This window comes from Chrysemys picta, chromosome 20 (genome assembly GCF_011386835.1).
Source record: "Chrysemys picta bellii isolate R12L10 chromosome 20, ASM1138683v2, whole genome shotgun sequence".
NCBI classification, from domain to species: domain Eukaryota; kingdom Metazoa; phylum Chordata; order Testudines; family Emydidae; genus Chrysemys; species Chrysemys picta.
In genome coordinates, this window is record NC_088810.1 from 5,070,432 (window position 1) to 5,081,630 (window position 11,199).

The 11,199-nt window shown below is 65.2% G+C and overlaps 1 protein-coding gene across 2 annotated transcripts; it reads right to left on the reverse strand.

Annotated features, from left to right (window-relative positions):
* Nucleotides 1-2,985: 2,985 nt before the first annotated feature.
* Nucleotides 2,986-10,767, reverse strand: LOC101945564 (protein NKG7). Of its 2 annotated transcripts, none has more exons than XM_065574064.1 (5): nucleotides 10,593-10,767; nucleotides 9,801-10,019; nucleotides 4,595-4,741; nucleotides 4,183-4,317; nucleotides 2,986-3,269 (listed from the first exon to the last, which is right to left on the reverse strand). In XM_065574064.1, the coding sequence occupies exons 2-5, from the start codon at nucleotides 9,973-9,975 to the stop codon at nucleotides 3,217-3,219; spliced, it is 510 nt and encodes a 169-aa protein (XP_065430136.1). In that variant the 5' UTR covers nucleotides 9,976-10,019; nucleotides 10,593-10,767; the 3' UTR covers nucleotides 2,986-3,216. The 2 variants fall into 2 exon arrangements, with proteins under 2 accessions (XP_065430136.1, XP_065430135.1); XM_065574063.1 differs by lacking the exons at nucleotides 9,801-10,019; nucleotides 10,593-10,767 and adding exons at nucleotides 5,172-5,390; nucleotides 6,368-6,629.
* Nucleotides 10,768-11,199: the final 432 nt, after the last annotated feature.

An 11,199-nucleotide genomic window follows, 5' to 3' on the forward strand; every position in this document is an offset into this window, starting at 1 on the left:
GAGGGGCGGGCGGGAGGCGGAACCAATTGCCGCCGGTCGGAGGCGTGACCTCAGGCTCGGCCAATAGAGACGCGGCATGTGGGGCGTTCAGCCAGTCGCAGCCAGGCCGCGCGATGGTCCAATCAGGAGAGAACAAATCCAATGAGCAGTATCATTGGGCAGATGGCGCCAAGCCGACCAATCAGAACGTGCAACGGTTCGTGAACCAGCCAATCATGGCGGCCAGACCGGGCCTTAAACGTCTAGCCTAGCACGAAGGGTGCAGTACCTCTCCCGGAACCAATCACCGTGCCCGGCGGGCGGGCGGGCCTCTACACGCCGGCCAATCGGCGCGCAGCAAGGGTCCCAGCAGCTCCATGGCCAGGAGATGAGGAGGGCAGAGCCACGTGACCCAGGCGCCAGCTGCAGGTCACGAGGGGCGGGTCTCTGCCGCCCCCTGGTGAAGATTGACGGGGCTGAACCCGGCCCGGGCCCTAGAGCCCCGCCCCCTCGGGAGGGAACCCAGGCGTCCGGGCTGTTAGTTGAACCCAGCTGCTCCCCCGCAGAGGCGGGGCCCCGGCCCTGGGCAATCGATCCCCGCGCGCTGTTATATGCGGCTGTTCCCCAGCTGCCCCGCCCCAGAGGCGGCTGCATCCCAACCCCAGTCAGTCCCGAGTCCTGCAGGGCATCTCTGGCTGGCAGACAGGGTTTAATAGCTCTGCTTGGGGGGGGCGAGACTGGGGGACCCAGGCGTCCAAGCGCCCTGGGCGGGCATCACCCTGAGCTGGGCGATCCTCTTGGGGCTCTGTGCAGGTGTCGCTCCCTCCGCCAAGCCTGGCAGTGGCAGGTGCCTGGAACAGATCGGGCGGGGGGGGGGGGGGTCAGTGTGGCTGAAAGACACTTCTCCTCCGTGTCGTCCCCCCCCCCCCCCCCCCCGTGCCCTCCGGGTGCTCACCTGCCAACCCTGCCACGGGCACCGCCGCCCAGCCCACCACCAGCGACCAGGCCCAGCTGCCGCCGGCTTCCCCGGCCGATCCGCCCATGAAACAGCCCAGAGCCACCACGGCCAAGGTGCCTGCGAGACACAAGATGTGGGGCTGGGGAGATCCGGGGGATGGGAAGTCAAGGTGTGGGGTACTGGAGGAATTTGGGGGGCAGACAGAGGGAGGGTGGGGATCAGGAGTGTGGAGGGAGTTGCGGGTCAGATGTTGGGTTGGGGGTCAGGAGGGTTGGGAAGGGGGGAGGCATTATGGGGGTCAGAGGGTAGGAGAGGGGTTGGGGGGGTTCCCCTTACCTGTGAGGAAGCAGAGGGCAGCAGCCCCCCGGGCCCAGTCAAGCCCCCTGGGGGCCGGGCGGGGGGCGAGTGCCAGAGCCCCACACAGCACGGAGAGGTACCCGGCCAGGAGGGCCAGAACCAGGCAGCCCCTCGATACTCCCACATACGCTGGGTGAGGAGCAGAAATGGGGGTGTCAGTGAGAGCTCGCCCTGCCACCCCCACCCCTCTGCACACCTTGGCGCTGCCCCCAACTCCTGCCCTGAGATCCCCAGTACCTGGTCTGGGTTCACCCCAGCCCCCAGGACGTCTCCATGACCTGCCGTGTCCCCATGTGGCCGGTGGATGACGCCAATACTCCATGCGCGGTGCATTGACAGCAGCAAAGTGGGGAGGAAAAGGGGGAGCTGCCCCCCGCCCTGAAACCAGGCCTTCTTCCTGGGGGGTAGAGCTGAGCCCCCCCCCACTCTTCTTTCAGTCAGTTTCCCCATCCAGCTACTCCCTGATGATGGAGCATGAGGGACTCCCCACCACTGGGCCTTAAGTTGGCAGGGTTAAGCCAGGTCACTGCCTGCCACTACGTAGGAGCTGGGTTAACCCGTGGGACTCCCCGCCACTGGATAAGAGCTGGGTTAACCAGTGGGACCTCCTGCCACTGGATAAGAGCTGGGTTAACCCGTGGGACTCCCCGCCACTGGATAAGAGCTGGGTTAACCAGTGGGACTCCCCGCCACTAGATCAGAGCAGGGTTAACCCGATGTCCATACCTGGCTGGCCCTGGAGGGTGGCGCAGGCCCCCAGCTGACACTCCCTCCACAGCCCCCGTTGAATGACGATGCCCAGGACCCAGAGCTGGAGCCAGGACTCAGTGGCAGCAGATACCGCCAGCAGCACAGTCGCCATGCAGGAGAGACAGAGCCCGGCCGCCCCCAGTTTGGAGCCCATCATAGACAGGGGAGACCAGGCACAGCAACGCTGAAAAAAAACGGTGGGGTTAACCCCCGGGACTCCCTGCCGCTGGGCATTGGCGGGGTTAACCCCTGGGACTCCCTGCTGCTGGGCATTGGTGGGGTTAACCCCCAGTACTGCCCACCACTGGGCATTGGCGGGGTTAACCCCCGGGACTCCCTGCCGCTGGGCACTGGTGGGGTTAACCCCCAGTACTGCCCACCACTGGGCATTGGTGGGGTTAACCCCCGGGACTCCCTGCCGCTGGGCATTGGTGTTGTTAACCCCCAGTACTGCCCACCACTGGGCATTGGCGGGGTTAACCCCCGGGACTCCCTGCCACTGGGCACTGGTGGTGTTAACCCCCAGTACTGCCCACCACTGGGCACTGGCGGGGTTACCCCCCGGGACTCCCTGCCGCTGGGCATTGGTGGTGTTAACCCCCAGTACTGCCCCCCACTGGGCACTGGCGAGGTTACCCCCCGGGACTCCCTGCCGCTGGGCACTGGTGGTGTTAACCCCCAGTACTGCCCACCACTGGGCACTGGCGGGGTTACCCCCCGGGACTCCCTGCCACTGGTCATTGGTCAGATATCCCTCGGGGTCAGGCCTAGTGGTTAGAGCGAAAGAGCCAGGCCCCCCTTCCCTGGCTCTAATCACATCTTGACTCCCATGGTAACCCCAAGATTCTGGAACCCCCATGGGCCAGGCGGCCCCCCTGATCGACCCCGGGCCCACCCAGCCCGGTCCCCGCTGTGGGTCCAGTAACTGGGGGGAGACGGGGTTCGGATGCAAAGGGACAATTTATTTCAAAGCAGGAAAAGGCCCAAAGATGAACAGACCCTAAAACCACCGGCTAGAGCATCTGGGGATGCCGGCTGTCCTCCAGCCCCACAGCAGAGGGCGGGGACCGGCTGTGGCAGGGAATGGGGCACGAGGCCTTTCCCCTCTAGGGGGCGCTGGCTCCGCTCCAGCAGGGGGGTCCATCCAGTCCCCCATCTCTCCGGGGCTCCGGTCACTGCCTCTCGTATCCCGCATGGCGCTGGTGGGCCACAAGGGCGAAGGTACCTGGGAGGAGATGGGAGAGATTGGAGACAGCCCCACAGCCCCCTCCAGCACCCCCTGCCCCACAGTGCCCTGCCCCCCACAGTGCCCCCATCTCCCCACAGCCCCCTCCCCCGATTTCCTCCCCTCGCCCTGCGCAGCATTCCCTCCCTGAAGCCTCCCAGCCTCCTCTCCCCGACACGGCACCCCGCCCCCCACAACCCCAGCTGCCCCCCGCCACCTGCTGCCCCATGGCTCCCTACCCCATTCCCCCCAGCACCCTGCCCCCCGGGGCACCCTGACCCAGATTCCCACAGCGCCCCCTCCCACCACGCCCCCTAGCACCCTGCTCCCCACGGCGCCCCCTCCCCTGCCCCCCAGCACCCATCCAGTGGCTCCTGCCCCCCATGGCTCCCCGTCCCGCTCCCCCAGCACCCTATCCCCTGGCCTCTCCCCACAGGACCCTGCCCCCCATGGCTCCCCCCAGCGCCCCCTCCCCTGCCCCCCAGCACTCATCTACTGGCTCCTGCCCCCCCCAGCACCCTGGCCCGGCTCCCTGTGGTACCCCTGTTCCCCCCAACACCCTGCCCCCTGTGGCACCCTGACCCAGCTCCCCACAGCGCCCCCTCCCCTGCCCCCAGCACCCCATCCACTGGCTCCTGTCCCCCTGGCACCCCGGCCCAGCTCCCCGCGGCGCCCCTGCCCCCCAGCACCCCATTCCCTGGCCTCTCCCCACAGCACCCTGCCCCTCATGGCTCCCTGACCCGCTCCCCCCAGCACCCCATCCCCTGGCCTCTCTCCCCAGCACCCTGCCCTCTGTGGCACCCTGACCCAGCTCCCCGCGGCGCCCCCTCCCCTGCCCCCAGCACCCCATCCACTGACTCCTGCCCCCCGGCACCCTGGCCCGGCTCCCCGCGGCACCCGGCCCCGCTCTCACCGCTCAGGGCCAGCAGCAGCAGGGCGGCCCAGCCCAGGTAGAAGGACCATTCGAAGATCAGTTGGATCTGCCCGTCCTGGTTCTTGTGCCAGGATTCGCCGGTGTACACGCCCATGGCAATGAGGGTGCAGCTGCCTGTGAGGCGGGGGGTTAGAGTGCCCAAGCCGGCCGGTCTCCCCCGCCCGCCCGTGGGGCCAGCTCGGACCCCCTCGGCCAGCCCCCTCCCCCCATGGGGCCAGAGCGGACCCCCTCGGCCAGCCCCCTCCCCCCATGGGGCCAGAGCGGACACCCTCGGCCAGCCCCCTCCCCCCATGGGGCCAGATCAGACCCCCCGGGTCAGCCAGCCCCCGCCCTGGGGCCGGACCAGCGCCCCCCACCCCCTGACAGGACAGGCCCAGAGCCCGGTCCCTACCGGCGGTGAAGGCTGCGATGGAGGCCAGGAGGTCGGTGCTCACAGGGATGCGGACGCAGGATGTCACGGAGAACAGGAGGGACAGGACGGACGCGGCGGTGGCCAGCACGGCCAGGATCAGGAAGGCCCGTGTGGCTTGTATATACCCTGTGGGGGGACAGGGACACGAAGGGCTAATGAGGAACCCGCCCCGCCCCCCCCCCGCAGTCCCAACCCCACGCCTGCACCAGGGGAGGCCAGGGCTGGGGGAGCAGGGGGCTGCGGGTCGGGAGTGAGGGGCATCGGCAGAGCTGTCCATGTACACCCCAGGATCAGGCAAGGGGGCCCTGTATAAATACCCCCCATGTCCCACCCCAGAGGTGGCTGCATCTCAGGGCAGGGCAAGGGGCCCCTGTATAACCAGCCCCCCTCCTGACCCCAGTGATGGCCATATCTCAGCGCTGGGCGTGGGATCCCCGTATAAACACCCCCCACGCCACACCCCAGAGGTGGCCGCATCCCAGCGCTGGGTGAGAGGCCCCTGGATAACCAGCCCCCGCCCCACCCCAGAGGGGCCACCTCCGAGCCGTCTGCTCACCGGTGACGTGGGATGGGCTCTGGCACCCAACGGGCAAGCACACCTGCCAGAGCCCGCTGTGGGCCGTGGTGTTGGCGCCGATGGCCAAGAGCCAGTAGTCGGTGACGAGAGCCATGCAGAGCAGCACCAGGCTGGTCACGGCCAGCAGGCAGCTCCCCACGCTACAGGCCCACATCTCCCGCCGAGCCGGGCCACCGGGCAGAGTCTTGGCTACCGGACCTGCAAGAGGAACCCGAGCTGGGCCCAGGAGCCCTGGAATCGGGGGACCCCCCCCCCATTGCTAACATAGCCCCTCCCCCGCCCACCCAGCGTCCCAGTCGCCCCAGCTGGGCCCCGCTGAGTCAGACTGCTGCAGTGACTCATGTTCTCCCCCTGCCCCGGGAAAGGGGAGTGGGGGCTAGTGGTTAGAGCAGGAGGCGGGGCTGGGAGCCAGGACTCCTGGGTTCTCTCCCCAGCAATGGGAGGGGAGTGGGGCCTAGTGGTTAGAGGGAGGGAGGCTGGGAGCCAGGACGCCTGGGTTCTCTCCCTGGCTCTGGGAGGGGAGTGAGGCCTAGTAGCTAGAGGGTGGGGGTGGGGGCTGGGAGCCAGGACGCCTGGGTCTCTCTCTAGCCCCGGTGAGGGCGGGGAGGAGAGTTCTCCAGTAGTTAGCGGAGCTGCTGTTCTCTGCGTCTGCTTTTCACACCCCAGCCACTTCCCTGAACTGTTCTTACACCTTCCCGTCAGCCAGGGACCCGCGCAAACCCAGCCCCCCTCAGCCAGCTCGCGGCTCCCGCCCTGGGGATCAGCCCCATGGACCCCCCTAGCCTGGTATCCTGCCCCCTCCCTGCCACCCCGGCTCAGCCCATGGACCCCCCCAGCCAGTATCTGGCCCCTCATCCCCCTTGCTCACTTTGGCTTCATTTCTTTCCATTGCCCCTGGATGGTCACCCCATGGTCTCTCCCCCCAGCCCCTCTCTGCTACTGGGGACCAACAACACCACCCACAGGGCTCAGGACCCCTGGGTTGTCCCCTCAGCTCTGGGAGGGGAGTTGGGTCTAGTGGTTAGAGGAGGGGGGGCTGGGAGCCAGGACTCCTGGGTTCTCTCCCTGGCTCGGGAAGGGGAGTGGGGTCTAATGGGCGTGGGGGGCTGTAGGGTAGAGGGGCCCAGAGTGGGGTGCATGGCGGGGTTGGGGAGCAGAGCACAGCGTGTTCTTACCTTCTTGGGTGCCCCCTGCACAGTCTGTCCGGCTGCACCCAGCCCGGGCTGTCCCTAACCAGTGGGTGGGGTCACGGAGGCGGGGCTGATATTTAGCACGAAGGAGCTTGTGGGGCTGGGTGGGGAGAGTGAGCGTCCGAGGAGCCCTGTGTACCCCGATCCCTGTGTCTCCCATGCCTCCATCCCTGTGTACCCCGATCCCTCTGTAGCCCCATCCATCCATCCCTGTGTACCCCGATCCCTCTGTACCCCCATCCATCCCTCCAACCATCCCTGTGAACCCCGATCCCTGTGTCCCCCATCCCTCCATCCCTGTGTACCCCGATCCCTCTGTACCTCCAACCATCCCTGTGAACCCCAATCCCTGTGTCCCCCATCCATCCCTTCATTTATCCATCCCTGTGCACCTTGATCCCTCTGTACCCCCATCCATCCCTCCAACCATCCCTGTGTACCCCAGTCCCTGTGCACCCATCTAACCCTCCAACCATCCCTGTGTACCCCAATCCTTGTGTCCCCATCCATCCCTCCATCCCTGTGTAACCCATATCTATCCTTCCCCAGACACCCCGTTTATCTCCCCATCCCTACACCCAGCCCTTTCTCTCTCTCGCTGGCTCTCTGAGCTGTGTCTCTCTCTGCACCCGGCCACCTCCCTCCATCCTCCCCCCCCCCCGGCTTCCTGTCTCTGTGGTTCTTGGGGGGGGCATCACAGACACAGCTCAGCAACTCGCCAGCGACAAGGGGACAAGAAATCCCCACCCCCACTTGCCCCACTTTGACTTCAATGGGATGCTGCTGCTTCAGGGCTGGAAGCCAGGACTCCTGGGTTCTCTCCTGGCTCTGGGAGGGGAGTGGGGTCCAGTGGTTAGAGCAGGGGGGTGGGAGCCAGGACTCCTGGGTTCTCTCCTGGCTCTGGGAGGGGAGTGGGTCCAGTGGTTAGAGCAAGGGGGTAGGAGCCAGGACTCCTGGGTTCTCTCCCTGGGCAGAGAGTGGGGTCTCTTTGGGCTGTGTTTGGGTGGCACCAGGGGGCCCTGCCCACCCCCACCCCCCACGGCCAGAGCCAGGACGCTGCTGTTCTGCAGCTAATACACGTTTCCAAGGTGGCGATGGCGAGAAAATCGCCAAAGCGAAGTAGACGAGTCACCGCCGGGAAGTGGAGCCAAAACCTCTCTCCCCAGGGCCGAGAGGCCGGGCTGGGCCCAGCGTGGAGCCTTGGGTGGTCGCTGTGTCCGGTCGCTGGCCTGGTCCGGCAGGATGGGCAGGGCCCGATTAACTGTCCCGTGGGCCCGGGGCTATGAGATTTTGTGGGGCCCCTGCATACAAGTCTTAGGCAGGGGGTTGGGGTGCAGGTCTGAGAGGGAGTTTGAGTGCAGGAGAGGGCTCCAGGCTGGTGCAGGGGATTGGGGTGCAGGTGAGGGCTGAGGAGTGCAGGCTCTGGGAGGGGGTTTGGTGCAGGAGGGGGATTCTGACACAGGGCAGGGGTCAGGGTGCGGGAGGGGGTGCGGGGTTCAGGCTCCGGACGGTGGCGCTTATCACAGGCGGCTCCTGGCCGGTGGCGCGGCAGGGTTCAGCCCGGCTCCCTGCCTGCCCGGGCCCCACGTCGCTCCCGAAAGCGACCTGCTGCTGGCACGTCTCTGTGGGAGTCTCCGTGCACTGCCCGTGCCTGGTGCCAGGCGTGGGGGCAGTGCGCAGAGCCGTCTCCCCCCATCCGCCAGGAGAGACGTGCCAGCAGCCGGCTGCTTCCAGGAGCGGCGTGGGGCCCGGCCAGGCAGAGAGACAGCCCGGGGTTGCAGATCGCTGCTGGTGATTGATTTTTGCGGGGTCCCCCTTGAGCCGGGGTCCTGGCCTGCAGCCCCTAAAGCCCCTGCCTTAATCCGGCCCTGGGGGTGAGGTGGCGGAGTCACACACACACACACACACACACACACACCCCTGCTCCCCTGCCCATGGTCCATCTCCAGGCCTGTCACTCCCCAGCCAGCTGCTCCTGCGTCCTGGTATGCAGGCACCCGTCGGGCCCCAGGCATGGCCAGCGCTGGGGCCCCGGCTCGGGGTACAGCACATGCGTGAGCAAGCTGAAAACACCTGAACAGAGGAGAGAAGAGAACCCAGCTCAGCGCCGGGCGAGGGGTCCCTGGATAGCCAGCCCCCGCGCCCCACCCCAGAGGTGGCTGCATCTCAGCGCCGGGCGAGGGCTCCCTGGATAGCCAGCCCCTGTGTAGATAAATCTCTGATAATTTTCATATGACTTTACATTGTGCCTCTTCATATAACCTTGTGGTGGGTCTACCCACATGTGACCTCTGTTTTCATGGGACTTTGTATCAAAGCCTCATTTAGAAACTTTGCATTGCCCTTGGTATAATATTATAGCCCCTAAGGATAGAATAAGATAGAAGAAAAATTTCTTTTTGCTAGCAGTAGAACAAGAGCTCCCCCCACCCCCCAACTCTTAATCAATTGCCCTGTTGAATGAATGAGGTGTGGATGAGCAAGGCATGGAAGGCAGCACCTCCAGACAACCTCAACTGTTGGAGAGGGGCTGGGAGCCAGACCCAAGGACAATAAAACGTGTCAAGTGGGCTCGTTAAAGACAAGCAGACATACCGACGGCCTCGGGGGTTAGAAGCAAGCACCTTCTTTTGGAAACACCCTCTTTGCAGCATTGGGACAACACTCAAAAGAAAGCAGCACAAAGGACCAATGGACACAGACACAGAGTTTGAATCCAGTATAGATTTGCATAAGAGGAAAGCTGCTATAAAAGTGAGGTGTCTTGCAGAGGACCCCGGGTCTCGTCTTGTCAACATGGGAGCATCGATCCGGATCGGCAGAAGCCCGGCTCCACCCCCTCCCCCATCTAACTCACCTGGCCAGTGAAGTTAAGGGGAGCAACTAATTGGTAACAACAAGACGGAGTGTGTTTGTGTGTGTGTGTGAGTGTAAGTGTAATATATTATATGCATATGATACAGTGTTAATGAATATATGTATTACTAATAAATGTGGTGTTTTGTCTTATTCCCCCTGAAAAGATCCTGTGCAGTACTTTAAGTACAACACCTGCGCCCCACCCCAGAGGTGGCTGCATCTCAGCGCCGGGCGAGGGGTCCCTGGATAGCCAGCCCCTGTGCCCCACCCCAGAGGTGGCTGCATCTCAGCGCCGGGCGAGGGGTCCCTGGATAGCCAGCCCCTGTGCCCCACCCCAGAGGTGGCTGCATCTCAGCGCCGGGCGAGGGGTCCCTGGATAGCCAGCCCCTGTGCCCCACCCCAGAGGTGGCTGCATCTCAGCCCTGGGCGAGGGGTCCCTGGATAGCCAGCCCCTGCGCCCCACCCCAGAGGTGGCCGCATCCCAGCGCTGGGTGAGAGGCCCCTGGATAACCAGCCCCCGCCCCACCCCAGAAGGGCCACCTCCGAGCCGTCTGCTCACCGGTGACGTGGGCTGGGCTCTGGCACCCAACGGGCAAGCACACCTGCCAGAGCCCGCTGTGGGCCGTGGTGTTGGCGCCGATGGCCAAGAGCCAGTAGTCGGTGACGAGAGCCATGCAGAGCAGCACCAGGCTGGTCACGGCCAGCAGGCAGCTCCCCACGCTACAGGCCCACATCTCCCGCCGAGCCGGGCCACCGGGCAGAGTCTTGGCTACCGGACCTGCAAGAGGAACCCGAGCTGGGCCCAGGAGCCCTGGAATCGGGGGACCCCCCCCCCATTGCTAACATAGCCCCTCCCCCGCCCACCCAGCGTCCCAGTCGCCCCAGCTGGGCCCCGCTGAGTCAAACTGCTGCAGTGACTCATGTTCTCCCCCTGCCCCGGGAAAGGGGAGTGGGGGCTAGTGGTTAGAGCAGGAGGCGGGGCTGGGAGCCAGGACGCCTGGGTTCTCTCCCCAGCAAAGGGAGGGGAGTGGGGGCTAGTGGTTAGAGCAGGAGGCGGGGCTGGGAGCCAGGACGCCTGGGTTCTCTCCCCAGCAAAGGGAGGGGAGTGGGGGCTAGTGGTTAGAGCAGGAGGCTGGGCTGGGAGTCAGGACGCCTGGGTTCTCTCCCCAGCAATGGGAGGGGAGTGGGGCCTAGTGGTTAGAGGGAGGGAGGCTGGGAGCCAGGACTCCTGGGTTCTCTCCCTGGCTCGGGAAGGGGAGTGGGGTCTAATGGTCATGGGGGGCTGTAGGGTAGAGGGGCCCAGAGTGGGGCGCATGGCGGGGTTGGGGAGCAGAGCACAGCGTGTTCTTACCTTCTTGGGTGCCCCCTGCACAGTCTGTCCGGCTGCACCCAGCCCGGGCTGTCCCTAACCAGCGGGTGGGGTCATGGGGGGCGGGGCTGATATTTAGCAGGAAGGAGCTTGTGGGGCTGGGTGGGGAGACAGTATGTGTCGAGCCCTGTGTACCCCGATCCCTGTGTCCCCCATCCCTCCATCCCTGTGTACCCTGATCCCTCTGTACCCCCATCCAACCATCCTTGTGTACCCCGATCCCTCTGTACCCCCATCCATCCCTCCAACCATCCCTGTGTACCCCAATCCCTCTGTACCCCCATTCATCCCTCCAACCATCCCTGTGAACCCCAATCCCTGTGTCCCCCATCCATCCCTCCATTTATCCATCCCTGTGTACCCTGATCCCTCTGTACCCCCATCCAACCATCCTTGTGTACCCCGATCCCTCTGTACCCCCATCCATCCCTCCAACCATCCCTGTGTACCCCAATCCCTCTGTACCCCCATTCATCCCTCCAACCATCCCTGTGAACCCCAATCCCTGTGTCCCCCATCCATCCCTCCATTTATCCATCCCTGTGTACCCTGATCCCTCTGTACCCCCATCCATCCCTCCACCATCCCT

What these genes read in the sequence shown, in the direction of transcription:
- LOC101945564 (XM_065574063.1), bottom strand. Translation starts at nt 6,626, where the DNA reads ATGGATGGGGGTACAGAGGGATCGGGGTACACAGGGATGGATGGATGG. An exon ending in GAGCCCATCCCACGTCACCG is followed by an intron (nt 4,742 to 5,171) that starts GTGAGCAGACGG and finishes GTCCCCCCACAG; the next exon opens with GGTATATACAAGCCACACGG. An exon ending in CATCGCAGCCTTCACCGCCG is followed by an intron (nt 4,318 to 4,594) that starts GTAGGGACCGGG and finishes CCCGCCTCACAG; the next exon opens with GCAGCTGCACCCTCATTGCC.